The sequence below is a fragment of the Neofelis nebulosa genome, chromosome 5, assembly GCF_028018385.1.
Source record: "Neofelis nebulosa isolate mNeoNeb1 chromosome 5, mNeoNeb1.pri, whole genome shotgun sequence".
In the NCBI taxonomy this organism is placed as follows: Eukaryota; Metazoa; Chordata; class Mammalia; order Carnivora; family Felidae; genus Neofelis; species Neofelis nebulosa.
The window spans coordinates 28854229-28871616 of NC_080786.1; the positions used below are offsets into that span (position 1 = coordinate 28854229).

Genomic DNA, 17388 nt, shown 5'->3' on the forward strand with positions numbered 1-17388 from the left:
GGCGGAGGTGGCCCCGCCTCTCCTGCCAATCACACACATCCCTGGGCACCGTGGTTGAACAACATTGGTCCCTGAATCTGGTCATTCAGGCTCTAGTCGGGTTGTGGGAGATGACCTCCATGTGCTCGCATTTAACAATTTCAGTCAGCCTCGCAGTTGGAGGCCGCTATTCTGAAGAAGGTAAAGCCACGTTAATCGCTCCTAATATGAAGAGGCCTCTTCTACCTCCAAATTTCACGAACCGACAGGCGGAAAAGACCTACTGGGTCCGGTTCAGAAATGGGCCCGTCGAGACCTTGGGCCCAGGAATAAAAGATCCTGGGTGTTTCTCCTAACCGCCCGGCTGGAAAGGCACCATCAGAGGCCGCCGGCTCCGGTCGCTAAGAACTCTGGCCCTGGTGCGGCCGGGTCTGTTAGGACCGGCCGAAGAAGGAAGCAAAGAGGAGCGGGTTTTTTTCTGAGGGGGAGCGGTGACAGCAACGCACCGGAAGCGGTACAGCAGCCGGACCCCGGGAGCGGCGGCGACGTGTCGTTCGTGAGGCGGTGGGAACACTTCCCCAGGGTTCTGGGCTAGGAAGGCCGCGGCTAGGTGCCTTCTCGCTTACCCCTCGCGGGGCCAGCAGGCCTAGCAGCGTGGGGCGGAGGCGACGGCGAAGGCCGGGGCTGGGAACTTTGGCGGCCGGCGTCCCAGCCATGGCCGAGTCTGTGGAGCGGCTGCAGCAGCGGGTGGAGGAGCTGGAGCGGGAACTGGCACAGGAGAGGAGTCGGCGGGCCTTGGGGGGCGGCGACGGAGGCGGCGGCCGGGTCCGCATCGAGAAGATGAGCCCGGAGGTGGTGGACTCCAATCCTTACAGGTGATCTGCGTTGCGGGTGGGAGGCCGGCGAGGGGGCGAGGTCAAGGTCTCCGGGTGGTCAGGAGTGAGGCGCTCCCATCCTGTGCAGCTCACACCGCCGCCCACCTTCCTTGTCTTGAGTCCTGTTCCCAAACGCCCGGGGCCAAGTCTCATTATTACTCGGTATTCTTCCTCTTAAACAAAACCCGAGCGAACCAGCCATATGGTGCTGCTCGCGGGCCGGCTGAGGACACGCGGCCGGTTTCCTAACGCCCCTCCCTCTGTTTTTAGTCTGCCTCGTTGTGCATAAAACTGATAGTAATAACTTTCAGAAGATATTAAATATAAAACCCGCTAAGCATAGACTTCGAGTTTCATAAAGGCTTCTCAAAATTTCAAAATTGGGGGCGTGGTGGGAAAGCACAATTAGCTTTAGTTTTAAAGCTGTTTGACTTTACCAATACTGTCAGCCGGCTCGATACAGTGCAGGGGTTAAGAGGAAGGTCTCTAGAACCAGATTGATTCGATTCAAATTCCAACTCTTAGTAGCTGAGCAACCATGGGAAGTATTTGTGTTTAGTAGGGACCAGTGGTACGAGTGAAATGTTCAAATAATACCTAAAACTGAAAATCCAGAAGTAACAACGTTAGCATGCTATTTAGAGATGTGTTAGTAACAGTTGAAAATGAGGAAGGAGAGGAAAAGGGACGTGGGGGCCAGGAGCTTGCAGAATTTGAGCAAGCTTGGTAGAAGTATTTGACTCTTGAAAGTGTAAACGAATGGGAATTTTATGTATATGGGTTTAAACACACACACACACACACACACACACACACACACACACATATTGAACTCAAGATAACAGAGCAGACTAACTAGGTAAAGTACCTCTTAGAGTCCTTGGCATACAGTAGGTGCTTACTAAAAGTAGACGTCATCCGTTTTGGGCAGATACAACTGATGTTAAACATTAATCTGAGTGTTAAATGTTAAATACATATGCTAAGAAAGCATGGGAAAATGTTGAAATTTTACTTTGACCTGCCTCATCTAGACACTTAACATTTAAGTCAATTGTTTTTGACCTTGGCTGCCCATTAGAACATCTGAGGTGCATTTTTAAAAAAATCTTGTTGCACAGGCTACACTTGGAAGCATCTTCAGGCATGGGTGTTTTTAAAGTTTCCCAGGTGATTTAGTCTCACCTGGTAAAGGCAGGCTGAAAGATTTCTTTTAAAGCATTAGTAGTGATTGAGTTTGTGTTTTTCTGGGATGATGTATGTTTATATCACATATTAAAAGATTGTAATTTAAAACTTTTTTTGTTTTAAGCCGCCTGATGGCATTGAAACGAATGGGGATTGTAAATGACTATGAGGTATGATAAACCTTTCCAAGTTTTCGAAGATGATTTCAGTAAATGAAAATAATTTCTGACATTTTTGATGAAAAGTTAACCAACAAATGTATAATTTTGCATTTCACAGAAAATCCGTACCTTTGCTATAGCAATAGTAGGTGTTGGTGGAGTTGGTAGTGTGACTGCTGAAATGCTGACAAGATGTGGCATTGGTAAGGTAAAAACATTTCTCTCCTTGTCACTCACTTATGGAGTGAATCAGGTACAAATTAGGAATTTTTTCCTCATTACTAATGGTTTATTGATTTGTGGTGTATTTATTCGGATTGTTCTTTCTACCCAAAGGAGTTAAGACGTAACCATATCCAGGGGCACCTGGGTGGCTCAGTCAGTTAAGTGTCCGACTCTTGATTTCAGTTCAGGTCATGATCTCACAGTTTGTGGGTTTGAGCTCCACATCGGGATCCTCTCTGACGATGTGGAGCCTGCCTGGGATTCTCTCTTTCTCTTTCTCTGTCTCTCTGCCCCTCCCCTGCTCACTCTCTCTCTCCTCTCTCTCAAAAAAAAGAACAGATAAAAAAAAGACATAATACCACCCAAATGGAAGGTGATATTAATGCTAATAAAACAAGGAATATCTAAATTGTCTTCAGGAATTTTTTGTTTGGGGTAATAGATTACAATTTGGACTTAAGTGTTTTAGATCTAGAGCTTTGAGAAGAAGGCAGTTAATAACGTGTGAAACAAAAACATGTAACATAATTTTTTTTAAGGTTATTTATTTTGAGAGAGAGAGCGCGCGTGACCATCTGAACAGGGGAAAGGCAGGGAGAGAGAGGGGGACAGAGAGAATCCCAAGCAAGCCCCACACTGTCAGCACAGAGCTTCATGTGGGGCTCGATCCTAAAAACCATGAGATCATGACCTGAGCTGAAATTAAGAGTTGTGCGCTCAACTGACTGAGCCACCCAGGTCCTCCTAACAAATTTTATTTATTTATTTTTGAGAGAGAGAGAGACAGTGTGTGAGTGGGTGATGGGCAGAGAGAGAAGGAGACACAGAATCCGAAGCAGGCTCCAGACTCTGAGCTGTCAGCACAGAACCCAGTAAGAGGCTTGAACTCACCAACCACGAGATCATGACCTGAAATGAAGTTGGATGCTCAACCAACTGAGCCACCCAGGCACCCCTAACAAATATTTTTTAAACATGCTTTATACAAGATGAACTAGAAAGCATGTACCTTTCTTACTTTTTTTCCCCAAAGAATAGTGGCCTTTTATTAACTTATTCAGAAATACTTTTAAACCTTTTAGTTGATAGGGTTGTATTAATTTCAGGTGTACAACATAGTAATCCAACAGTTTTATACATTACTGATTGCTTATCATAAGTATAGTCGCCAGCTGTCACCATACAATGTTATTCCAATATTATTAACTATATTCTCTATGCTGTCCTTTTCAACTCCAGGTCTTATTTTTACCCAAAGAAAAATAATTTGAAAAGATATATGTACCCCTGTGTTTACAGCAGCCTTATTTACAATAGTCAAGATATGGAAGCAGCCAGCCCAAGTGTCCCTAGATAGATGAATGGATAAAGAAGATCTACGTAGGGTCTGTGAGTGTAAAATGGAATATTAGCCTTATGAAATCTTGCCATTTATGACAACATTGATGGACCTAGAGGGTATTATGCTAAGTGAAATAATTCAGAGGAAGACAAATACTATATGATTTCACTTCTATGTATAATCTAATAAACAAAGTCTGTTAAATACAGAGAACTGGTGGTTGCCAGAGGGCAAGTGGGTTGGGAGGATGGGTGAGATAGGTGAGGAGGATTAAGATAGAAAAACTTCCAGTTATAAAATAAATACCTCTCTTACTCTTGAAATTGAACTGGAAAATGCTCTAGGTTGTTTTTTGTATGTATGTTTGTTTTGTTTTAATTTAAGATTTTATTTTTAAGTAATGTCTACACCCAACATGGGGCTAGAACTCACAACCCGGAAATTAGGAGTTCCACAGTTTACCGACTGAGCCAGCTAGGTATCCCTTTAGATTTTTTTAACCTGTACATTTTTATTTAACTTATACTTTTTTTTTACTTTTTTTCCTAAAATTGATGTAGGTTGTGGGTAGGAAAAAGAGGTAATCTTATACTAGAAATTACTATACCTACCAATTTCAGATTTATAAAGCCAAAGTCCATGATGTTAGATTCCTAGTGGTTGAATACCAAAACTTTCCACAATTAATTTTCACCCCTTTGTCATTTTGATAAAGCAAATAATTTCCCCACAGAGTTTATCAGTGCTTTTTAATATGTTGGTCCATCCCATACCCCAAATTATTTTTTTAAAGTTTATGTATGCATTTAGATTTATTTGAGAGAGAAAAGGAGAGGGAGTATTCGAGTGAGCAGGGGGAGGGGCAGAGAGAGGGGGAGAAAGAGAATCACAAGCAAGCTTTGAGTAGTCAGGTGCAGAGCAGAGCTGAGGTGGGGCTGGATCTCAAGAACCATAAGATTGTGAACTTGAGCCAAAATCAAGAGTCAGATGCTTAACTGATTGGGCCACCTAGGTGCCCCCCTCCCCCCGCCATGCCCCAAATTCTTAAAGTAGTTTCAAAGTTGGCATTCATTTATCAATATAGAAAAGGCAATACAAAAATACTGAAAATGTTTATTGACCTTTTAAAGTTTTTCAAGAGGTTTACAAAAGCCAGCCACCAATTGCTTAGAGCTGACATAAGAACCCTGGCTGATTGATCTAGGATAGTAGATATCCTAGAAATTGAGTTTCTCAGGTTTGAGTGTGCATCAGAATCACTTGGAAGGCTTCTTAAAACATAGATTGCCAGGCCCTACCCTGGTGGTTTTGATTCTTTAGATTTCGATTGGAATTGGAATTTCAAACAAATTCCCAGGTGATTCTGATGTTCCTAGTGGGGGTAGGGGAAGGACAGACTTTAAGAACTGCTAGATCCTTGACGCATCTGGGTGGCTCAGTAAGCTTTTGACTCTTGATTTTGGCTCAAGTCATGATCTCACAGTTTGTGAGATTGAGCCCTGAGTTGGGCTCTGTGTGCTGACAGCACAGAGCCTGCTTGGGATTCTGTCTCTCACCCGCCCACCCCTCTGCCCCTCCCTGGCTCATGCTGTGCTCTCTCTCTCTCTCGCTCTCTCTCGCTCTCTCTCTCGCTCTCTCGCTCTCTCTCGCTCTCTCTCTCTCTCTCTCGCTCGCTCTCGCTCTCTCTCGCTCGCTCTCGCTCTCTCTCTCTCGCTCGCTCTCTCTCGCTCTCTCGCTCTCTCTCTCTCGCTCTCTCGCTCTCTCTCGCTCTCTCTCGCTCTCTCTCTCTCACTCTCTCTCTGTCTCTCTCTCGCTCTCTCTTGAAATAAACAAACTTAAAAAAAAAAAAAAAGAACTGCTAGATCCTTGCTACTCAGTCTGATGTCCAAATTAGTAGCATCAGCATCACCTGGGAGTTTGTTAGAAACAGAGACTTCCAGACCATTCCAGATGTGATGAATCAGAATCTGTTATTTTAACAAATCTCCAGATGATCCACATGCATGTTAAAGTTGGGACAGTGCCCCTGTATTTCTGATGAGCTCCAGGTGCTGCTGATGCTGCTTGCACAGGCCACGTTTTGAGTAGCCAGGATCTAGAACAGTAGTTATCAAATATTGCTGTAACTGGAATCCCCTGGGAAGTTCAAAATTTTGACGTCCAAACTGGAATAGAATCAGAATTTCTGGGGATGGGACCCAGACATCAGTATTTTTTAAATGATGCCAGTGTACACTCAAGTTAGTAAGTTAAGGATGTACGTAGGTAAGTTTCAGAACTCTTTTTTCAGTATGTAAAACAGATAAACAAGAAGCTAATTCGTGGGGTTAAGTTGGGAAGTGGAGAATTGGAGACTTAGAGCCCACTTCTCACCCCTGAAAGTTTCTGGAATACTTTGTGGTGCCTTGGACCATCAGATCTAGATTAGCTGCTTTATTGAAGATACAGGCCTAAAATGTGAGTGACTTATCCATGATAAGAGCTTATTAGTGACAGAGCTACAACTCACACCTCCTAACCCCAAATTTGGGAATTCCTGCACCTTATAAACCAGCTACAAGGGTGAAGAGTAAAATTTAATACTTGGCCTGACCGAATAAATATTGTTGAATGAGCTAAAATAAACTTTATTTTGGAGACTCTTAAGTCGGGTCAGAAAATTACCACAGGGGACAGAGGTGGTATATTTTCTAGCAAGATACTAAGGGTTACCTAGATGTTCTGCGGGATGAGTTAATTTTGTTGTTAATAAGATCCCCCCCTTCTTTTTTTTTTTTTTTTGTAATTTTAGCCATGCATAGGACAGTTGCACCACAAGCCACGGTCCCCCTTAACCACTGCTGTAGCCCTTGCATCTATGCTTGCCCTGCCCTTCTCCCGATTTTTGTTTTTGTTATTAAATTTAGGATGCTGAGAATTGTATTAAGAAGTCACAGGATTTTAGATTAAGAAAGGGACCTTAGAAATCTTTGGGTGCAACCTGTTCTTACTGATAGGAAATGGGATCTTTAAAAAGGGGTGTGTGTGTGTGTGTGTGTATGTGAAATGTTGTCATGCCTAAATATACTTTGGAGTAATGTTTTAGCTGTGGGTATGTATGGTGTCATAGTCACAAAAGGAGTCATGTTATACTATAGTTTTAAGTTATGGCATTTGTTTTTATCTTATTTTATTTTATTTTATTTTTTTAATGTTTTATTTATTTTTGACAGAGTATGAGCAGGGGAGGGGCAGAGAAAGAGGGAGATACAGAATCCGAAGCAGGCTCCAGGCCCTAAGCTGTCAGCGCAGAGCCCGACATTGGGCTCTAACTCACAGACTGCAAGATCATGACCTGAGCCAAAGTCAGACACTCAACCGACTGAGCCACCCAGGCACCCCTGTTTTTATCTTATTTTAAAATTTCATTCATCTAATGTGTTCTTGGCCTTTAGTAAACAATTGGAATGAAATGGAATAAACATTAATTTCTCAGTGGATCATTTGGAGAGGCAGTAAATGTTAGGGTGCAGATGCTGGATTGAGAATGCCTGAATTTGAATTGCATTTCTGCATATATTAGCTGAATGAGGTTTTTGAACATGTGCTGTAGTTGTTTCATTTATAAAGGAGAATTAAAGTCCCCATATACTTAAGTCATGGGAGCATTAAATGAGTTAATATATGGCACCTAGTATTTTAGAGTTAGCTGGTATTATTTCTGTTAAACCCATCAAATGTAAAGTCCACTAATTTATTCTTTGTTATTTGTAGTTTATTTCTTGGTATGTTTTTCATCAAAATACCACTATTTTCATTTTAGTTGCTACTCTTTGACTATGACAAGGTGGAACTGGCCAATATGAATAGACTTTTCTTCCAACCTCATCAAGCAGGATTAAGTAAAGTTCAAGCAGCAGAATATACTTTGAGGTAAATGGAATAGTGATTAAAGACATCTTTAGTGACATCTTAGTTTGCATATTTTGTATAAGTTAACCTAATGCATGAATTTTTCTTTACAGAAATGCAGGTTTCACATCAATTCTCTTACCTCTTGATACTGTGTTGGCAACCTTTTTCAGATAGGGCTAGATAGTAAATATTTTAGGCTTTGAGGGCCCACTATGAAACTGCCCTCAAGTCATGTAGTTGTAGTGTGATAGCTGCTATAGGCAATACAAAAATGAATGAACTTTGTTTATGGACTCTTAAGTTTAAATTCCGTGTAATTTTAGCATGTTATGAAATATCGTTCTGTTCTTTTTCTCCTGCCACCATTTAAAAATGTAAAAACCGTTCTTAGCTTGCAGACCTCAGAAAAACAAAAACAGGTGGCAGGTCATACTTGGCCCCAGGGCCATACTTTGCCAATCCTTATTCTAGGAAGTTTCTTTGTGACCCCAAACGTCTTTCACTGAAATAAGGAACAAAGGAGTTCTTTTGTCAGGCTAGGCTATAGCTCACCTAGGTGTTAAAGGCTTAATTCCCAGCACATAGATGGTGGGAACATTTCTGTAATCCTGCAGTCAACATGTTTTGAATGTAGTCTTCTCCTTGGAGTGGGGCACAAGAGATAGAAGAGGACTTTAGATTTTCTTTGAATAGCTTGAATTCCATTTTTCTTACCTCTGTTACATGATCTTTAGCTTTTTCAGTTCTTTTTCCTGTTTTCTCTTAATATTCCTACTAGTAGTTTTTATAATCATTCCCTTTTTCCCTCTTAGGAACATTAATCCAGATGTTCTTTTTGAAGTACACAACTACAATATAACCACAGTAGAAAACTTTCAACATTTCATGGATAGAATAAGGTAAAATTTTACTATGAATATTTTGCACAGTGTCCAGCTCAGTTAAACAAGTATTATTAGAAAACCACTGATGTTGGGGCACCTGAGAGGCTCAGTTAGTTAAGCATCTGACTTTGGCTCAGGTCATGATCTCATGGTTCATAAGTTCGAGCCTCATGTGGGGCTCTGTGCTGACAGCTCAGAGCCTGGAGCCTCTTTCAGATTCTGTGTCTCGCTCTCTCTTTGCCCCTCCCCTGCTTGGGTTCTGTCTTTCAAAAATAAGTAAACATTAAAAAAAAGTTTTTTAATAAAAAAAATCTGATGTTTAATTCAGCGAGTTGGTAGATTTGATATATATTTTTGTTTTTAAAGTAGTTAATTTTTGTGTGTTAGTAACTCAGTAAAAAGTAAATACTATCCAAAAGACAATAGTAACAACAATCAAAAATCAAAAACTCTGTTGTTATGGTGTTATAACAAGGGATCCTCAACTATAAGTTCTGTGTTCTAGATTATATTTCTATGTGAAGGTGGTTTTCTCCAGATTGTAACAACACTGAGATACTGAATTGTATTCAATTTTTATTACATTTATATTTGGAATGAAAAAGGAATAAAAGTCTATGAAAGCTGATGGGGAAATGGTAACTTTTGTGAACAGACTTTATACTTCTTGTGTCTTCTTTGAGAAGCACTGTAGTATCATTGATGTTATATACATATTAGTTAGTCAATACATACTGGATCTTTAACATTAAATACTATGCCTTAACTGTATTCAAACATTTACTGAAAGCACAAATGTATGACTAAACAAATTACAGTGTATTTTGTGTCCTGACTTCTTTTTCCTCCCCAAGTAAAATTTATTTTCTTTACCTAGTAATGGTGGATTAGAAGAGGGAAAACCTGTTGACCTAGTTCTTAGCTGTGTGGACAATTTTGAAGCTCGAATGGCAATAAATACAGTGAGTATTCCTATTGTATAAGATGTTATACTCATTCATCTGTTTTCTTGTATAGTTCTGTATTTAAACCCTTTTATAATGTGTTTCATTAACTTTTAATGTTCTCTTAGCCTACTTTTAAAATTTATTCTAGTGTGCCTAGGTGGCTCAGTTGGTTGAGTGTCCACTCTCGATTTCAGCTCAGGTCATGATCTCGCGGTGTAGGAGTTTGAGCCCCACGTCAGACTCCATGCTGACAGTGAAGTCTGCTTAGCATCCTCTGCCCCTCCTTTGCTCATCCTCTCTCTCTCTCTGAAAATAAAATAGACATTTAAAAAAGTTTTATTCTAATAGTTGTGGGGCCTCTCTAGCTTTGCTGGTGTGGCTTATGTTTCAGTATCCTATTCTTTATTATGCCAGTAGAGGAAACTATAAATAGTAGATATTTCTGATGTACAATTTTTAAAATAAATGACTATCTTAAAATGTGTTATTCTATGTTAGCATTGGTTTTAATATTTTACTTTATTTTTTAAGATATAAATGCGTATACATTGCTTACAAACCTTGTTTCTCAGAAATAAAACAATTCTTTGGAATTACTGTGGTTTCAGCTTTTCAGAAGGTATTTTGCAGTTTTTTGTTGCTGAAATTATTTTAGAAAAAAGAATTCTTACAATCAGAAATACAATAAACTTAATCACTCAATTTAATTAAATATTTATTGGCTGCTTACTTGAATGCTGTCAGTTTACTTTTTAAAAAAATGTTTAAAAAATTTAGAGTGGAGGTGGGGTGGGCAAAGGGGGGGGGGGAGAGAGAGAGAAAGAGAGAGAGAGAGAGAGAGAGAGGGAGAGAGAATATCTTAAGAAGGCTCCATTCAGTGCTCAGCATGAAGCCTGAGATGGAGCTCAATCCCACGACCCTGGAATCATGACCTGAACTGAAACCAAGAGTTGGATGCTCAACCCACTGAGGAATTGAGGTGTCCCCAGTTTACTTTTTAAATAGAGAATGGCAGTTGCCAAGGAATTCCATTATTGATAACTTTCCTCTTTTGAAAATTTAAAACACCCTTTGGTAATCATTTAGTTAAGCTCCAGTTTTTCATGAAATAACTTTTGATAAATTAATTCTTGCTTTTTTTGTTGTTTTCATCTGTTTCTACTAAGGCTTGTAATGAACTTGGACAAACATGGATGGAGTCTGGGGTCAGTGAAAATGCAGTTTCAGGGCATATACAGCTCATAATTCCTGGAGAATCTGCTTGTTTTGCGGTATGCATGATTCATTTTGGCTTATTAACTAAAGTATTGAAAATGTACTTTGTATTGAAAATGTATTATAATTCAAGGAATAAAAACTTTGAACGTGATGGAATACTATTTTGAACCTGCTTACTTTTTCCCTTTCATTTTGAAATATATTTTCTTTCTTTTTCATGTAGTGTGCTCCCCCACTTGTGGTTGCTGCAAATATTGATGAAAAGACTCTGAAACGAGAAGGTGTTTGTGCAGCCAGTCTTCCTACCACTATGGGAGTGGTTGCTGGGATATTGGTACAAAATGTGTTGAAGTGAGTGAGGGCGAATTTTTCTGAATAGTTTTGTTTGCTTTTGATAGAAATATATTTCATAAAGCATTTCAAATATTGGAATTACCATCTACGTATATAGTTTCTTAAAATCCAGCATATGGTTTTTATATATGTATAATATATATACTTTGAATTTACATATATTAGTATATCTAATTTAAATATAAACATACATATTAATAATATACATACATGTGTGTTACTCTGTGCATTTAGAATAGCTCTTGTTAAATGGTATAGTAGTACTGGTGTGTTTGTTTATGAAATATTAACCAAATGATTTAAATCTCTGCAGGTTTGACCAAAGAACATAAACACATTTCTTTACTTAACTCTTACTAAAAATAATATGAATGTGATTAAACATTAAAAGGATAATACCTCTGCTCTCTGAAAAAAAAAAAAGATATTCACAACCACACCATCTAAACTATAGTGAAAAAGGACAAAGGTTTCTTTGCAGCTAAAATGAATGTAAAAGAGTTTTATTAATGTCAACTCACATTTTATTAAAAGGAGAAAGCCTTTAGGTGTTCCTTTCCTCAGACCATTTTTTTCTCACTTTACAACTTTAATAAGCTTAGTTATGTTTCCATGCCTTCCAGTATAAGAACAAATTGCAACATGATACAGGGAGGTATCCTGATATCAGAAGTGTCAGCTACCAGCAGAGAAATTGCAAAAAGCATACCTAAGAACTTTCAAGGCAACTGTTGAGGGCTATTTTATGTAAGAGCAATAGCTTGTACAAACTTCAGTAGGCCCTATCCAAACAAGATATTTTATAGTATGTTCCAAAAAAAAGAAAAAAAAATCATAGCTACAAACTATTTTCTTAAGGACGTGTCCTATTTAGCCAGCCCCCTATGGATGGACATTTAAGCTACTTACAGATTTTTTTGCTGCTATTAACAATGCTGCAAACAGCACCTTACATATATCTCTAAGTTAGGTTTTTGTAGGTACGAATTTTTAGAAGTGGAATTTCTGAGTTTATGCAATATTTATTTTGACAGATACTACTAAATTTCTCCTTCAGAAGGATTGTGTATTTCTATTACTGGGTAGGAATACCAGCTTTGCCCATACCAGTTCATAACATTGGGTGTTATCAAACTTTTTAATCTTTGTCAGTATGATAGGTAAAAAATGGGTATTTCATTTTAATTTTCAGTTACTTATGAAAAGGGGTGAGCACTTACATTTTTCTGTGAATTGTCTGCTTCATATCATTGGCTCAATTTTTGTCTTGTACACTCAGTGCAAATGTGTTTCCTTTTGTTGTTTATATTTTGTATGTGATTTTTCCTCTCTTTATAAGCTTCTAAAAGGAATCAGAACTGTTAGGGAACACAAGGGAACTTTAAGGCATATTGGAAATGTTCTGTATTTTGATCTGGTAGTGATTACATGGGTAAAGACTTTTGGAAAATTTCATTGAGCTGTACATTTAAGATTGTTAACCTTATAGTAAGTTATATATAAAAACTTTTAAAAAGTAGTTAGATGTAGTTCCAATCTCAGGGATTCTTCTCTACATTTTAATCTAACAACAGTACTTAAAATACTGTTGCTTATCACAAAAAAACCATTAAGTATTTAAAGATCAATTTTTAAAAATTCAGTTCTTTTATGGTTTGTTTATCTAAGTGTACTTTGATTTGCTTTTCTAGGTTTTTGTTAAATTTTGGTACTGTTAGTTTTTACCTTGGATATAATGCAATGCAGGACTTTTTCCCTACTATGTCCATGAAGCCAAATCCTCAGTGTGATGACAGAAATTGCAGGAAGCAGCAGGAAGAATACAAGGTATACATCACTTGGTCAGAATGTATGAGAGGTCATACTGTTTGGACAGTATTTTAGAACAATTACTTAGATTTGGAAAATAAGATAAATGGATTCTGGATTTTTATTTATTGTATCTCTAGGGGGTAAACGTTAGTAAGAAATTAAATTCACTATGCTACCAAAGAGAAAAAATTTGTTTGAAGTCCTTTTTTACTTTGGTAAAATAAAAAGCCTGTCTGAATTTTTGATTAATGCTTCAGAGGCCTGAGAATGAGTAAGAATACTTTGATACTGTTTTATTTCTTCAGAAAAAGGTAGCAGCACTGCCCAAACCAGAGGTTGTTCAAGAAGAGGAAGAGATAGTACATGAAGACAATGAGTGGGGTAGGAATTCTTTCATAAATTGAAATGGCAGCATGAAACATAATCTCTTATGGGAGAAAATATAATTAAATTATACAAACTTTGAATAATTACTGCTTATTAAATTTCCTTGAAAACTATTATAATATCACATTTAACTCTATAGGTATTGAGTTGGTGTCTGAGGTTTCAGAAGAGGAACTGAAGAATTCTTCAGGTCCAGTTCCTGACTTACCTGAAGGAATTACAGTGGCATATACAATTCCTGAAAAGGTACACCTAAAAGCTGATTTACCATAAGTGTCAGATAAGAGAAAATGTCTACTTACCTTCTTTCTCTTCATCCTAGTTTATAATGCCATTACAGTATTTCCTAATTTGGATATTTTATGCTATAGCAGTTAAGATGTGTGAGAGAGGTATTCAGTGTTAATGTGGAAATATACAGTACATTTTCACCTGTTTGAAACATAGACCTAAAATAGTGATATTGACTCATTAATGGAGCAAGTAGGTTTTAATTAAATGAAGATATCATTTTTTATATTGAGAATTTTAGCCATAATACCATTTAAAAATACCACTTCAGTAGAGATCTTAAGAATACTGAAATTACTGCCTTGTAAATCAAAATATTGGTGGGGAAAGTAAAAGACTTTGTCTCTCCTAAAAATTAGAAGGTATATTTATTAAAGAAAGTTTACTTTATAAACTAGTTGAACATAGTAAACTTAGTGATTATATATTCCTAAGCATCAAGAATTTTAGACGGTTATTTTTTCACTATGTTTCCCTCATTTGATAGCAAGAAGATTCTGTAGCTGAAGTAACTGTGGAAGATTCTGGTGAAAGCTTGGAAGACCTCATGGCCAAGATGAAGAATATGTAGACAATGGACTGACCTACATTTTATTTCCTGAGTTTAAGCAAATGTCCTTGCAATTAAAAAAAAAAAAATCACTTAAAAACTTACAAAGCTTAGGGCAACATTAATTGATACATAATCTTAACAGAATTGTTACACTTTTTGAAAGTACTGTATCGTTTATCACTTTCTCCCTTCAACTAAATCAATAACTCTCCTAAAACTTCTGTTTCATTCCTATTAAGAAAACTTGAAAACTTAGCCACTGAAATGTTTTGGCCTTTGGAGAGGGATGGGAAGGATGGACCAATAATATGCTATGTTTCTTTTCTTTCCAGTAATTCTTTGTGGTGTGTTGTCTGAGGCCCTGGACAATAAAGTAGTATGTGGTTCTCAAATGTAGACAGGGCAGGGGGTACCACCTATTGGTTAGAGCTAGCAGGCCTCCACTCATTGTGTTTAGAATCACTCTCTACAAGAAAACTACTACCATCAACTTGGCCAACAGTGAATTTAAAATAATTAGCCTGTAAAATAAAAATATCCTCTCAAATGTTACCTGATGAAATACAAGCTGAAATGTAGTCATTAGAAAAGTTTGTAAACCTGTAAGTTATATATTAAAAACAAGACAAAGGCAAATAAAAGGAAACTTTCTTCACGGATAAACAGATAAAAGGTACTTTCAGGAAGTACAAGTTATTATATTTCTGCACTGACCAAGGCAAAGGAATCATAGCATCTGTGGAACATATATATCTGGAGTCACTGTACTTTATTTTGAGCAGCAAGGAATGAATTTAAGCTAAGATCCTCTAGATTATACCCATTGTATGGGCTACCTTCGGAATACTTCATTTAAATTTGATTCTCTAGATAATTAGTTATCCTGTACGTGGGCATAAGAGAGATGTAACAAACCTCCGTAATGACTGATGTGTACTTATTCAGTGGAAGAGAATCAGTTACCCTGATTATGATCACTAAGTTATAAATTGATAAACTGGTTTTCTTTGGAGTTGCATACAAATAATGAAAGTTTAGAGAGCCTTGGATAAATAAATTCCCAATGGTTTGGAGACAAAAAAAAAAAAAAAAAAAAAAAAAAATATATATATATATATATATATATATATATATATGCGCATGTGTAACCATTATCAGTAGGATGTTACTATGCTATGCTAACCTATTTTGATGATTTTTTTGCTTTGAAGATAGTAATATCTAAATTGTATTTCTAGGGAAGAACATTAGTACAAAATGAAAAATGCAGTCTTCCCTTGTAAAATAAAGTTCTAAAAACTGATTTCAGAAACCTCCAAATATCAAATATTTTCAATATATTTGTTTTGAGATTCTAGAATCATATAGTGATTCTTATGTTTAGAGTGAAGTTTGGAAAGTAGGGGGATAGTTCTTCTAGCTTTGAAACTTATTTATGTTGCCTTGGTAGGTCATTTGCAATTCAAAAACAGTGAATTCATGTGTAAAATAGTTTTTTTCTAGTTACTCAAGATGTTTTGAATTTCAAAAAAGAAGTCTTTCTAAAATAATCCCATTCCTTTGGAACCTCTGGTACACTGATTTAGGAAGGCTTTGCTTATAATTTAAAAATGGTATAGTTTGATAAAGTATAATAGCAAGAACACACTTTTATTCTGCTCTTAACATAGGATTTCACACTGCTGGTGTTTTATACTGCATCAAATCTTAGATCTAAGTTATATAATTCTTTGTCTAATATATTCCATTAAAAAATAGTTACTGGATTATTTTACCAGAAAAAAATCTGGTAACAGGTACCTTTTGCTATGTGGAGTGCTCTTTTGATAATCTGTTTGCCATGAAAACTTACAGGAGCTGATAATGAGAAATTAATCAACACTGAGTTTTACATTACTAAATAAAACCAGTGTTTGATCAGATTTCTAAAAATGACTGTTTCTAGAAACGTGAAAGAAGGAAACACACTTCCAAAACTGCCTTAGCACAAGGGCTTTAAATTATAGTAAAACAATTATGTTCAGTTCCCCATTGTTAGTGGGGAGCTAATTTATGTACTAAAATGTTTTATTTAGTAAAAAAAAAATATGTATTATGGGTTTCCTCACATAAAAATACTCCTTGAATACCTACAGACACAACACAAAAAGGTGGTAACCATTTAAGAATATTAAGATTTAACCCTCCCCAATCGCATTTTTTCCATATTTTTTTCTGTAAAGTATTAATGAAAACTATAACCACCATTATTTGGTTCCTACCAATTCAGATGTATAATTGAGTTGTTTCAAAGCTACCTTTTTCATTGTGAAGGTGTATATCAATGTAAACATAATAGTTCTATTTGAGAACCTCAAATAGATGTCTGTTTCAGCAAATTTTTATCTTAAGTAGGCATTTTACATAGAAACATTTGAGTTGGCAGTACAAGAAGTAGTAAGATCAAAATACATCTTTCAAAAGTATATTTAAACTTAAATCTCTTGAAATATATGGAGTCCTCAATCCCCGACTGTCATTAATGAATTTTTACCACAAGTCACTTTTAATAAATTATGTTTCCACTTAAGGTTTTCAAGTCCAAATTATGTAGGAACAAAGAATAAATGCATATTATTCTTTTGCTGGTTTTTACTTTTTTCAGGGTTCTTCTAGAATATTAATCTCAGATTATTTCCAAAAGCAGTTTAAAAATTTTTTTTTACTGTTTATTCATTTTTGAGAGAGACTGCGAGTAGGGGAGGGGCAGAGAGCAGGGACACACAGAATCTGAAGCAGGCCCCAATATGGGGCTTGAACCCACAAACCGTGAGATCATGACATGAGCTGAAGTCAGATAGCCAACTGAGCCACTCAGGTATCCCACAAAGTTTTTTTAAGGCATTAAACTTAATATTACTACTTATAATGTTTAAATTACTAGCTATTAGATAATTACATTTTATTTTTTTTATAGATTAAAAAAAAATTAATTTTGAGAGAGGGAAAGGCAGAGAGAGAATCCCAAGCAGGCTCCATACTCCCAGCACAGAGCCTGACACAGGGCTTGAGACCATGACCTGAGTAGAAATCGGGAGTCTGACACTTAACCAACTGAGCCATCCAGGTGCCCCAAGATAATCAAATTTTAAACTCTAACAGCTTAATTCTGAAATGAGTGTATGGTAATTTGTGAATTTAATTAAGATGTGTTATGGTCGTGTTTTATCTTTTTTCCTTTTGAAGTTCTCACAAAAAAGGGGGAGAAGGAGGCTCATTTTATAAGATCCTGCCCAATT

General features: G+C 37.0%; 1 protein-coding gene across 3 annotated transcripts; it reads left to right on the plus strand.

Annotated features, from left to right (window-relative positions):
* Positions 1-36: 36 nt before the first annotated feature.
* On the plus strand, positions 37-16733 carry UBA5 (ubiquitin like modifier activating enzyme 5). 3 transcript variants are annotated; one of them, XM_058729909.1, is made up of 12 exons: positions 37-854; positions 2167-2212; positions 2322-2411; positions 7573-7682; positions 8477-8563; positions 9426-9510; positions 10662-10766; positions 10937-11064; positions 12759-12894; positions 13185-13260; positions 13406-13512; positions 14045-16733. In XM_058729909.1, the coding sequence occupies exons 1-12, from the start codon at positions 694-696 to the stop codon at positions 14126-14128; spliced, it is 1215 nt and encodes a 404-aa protein (XP_058585892.1). In that variant the 5' UTR covers positions 37-693; the 3' UTR covers positions 14129-16733. The 3 variants fall into 3 exon arrangements, with proteins under 3 accessions (XP_058585892.1, XP_058585894.1, XP_058585893.1); XM_058729911.1 differs by lacking the exons at positions 2167-2212; positions 2322-2411 and having other exon boundaries at positions 630-854; XM_058729910.1 differs by lacking the exons at positions 37-854; positions 2167-2212 and having other exon boundaries at positions 2319-2406.
* The last annotated feature ends 655 nt before the right edge of the window (positions 16734-17388 follow it).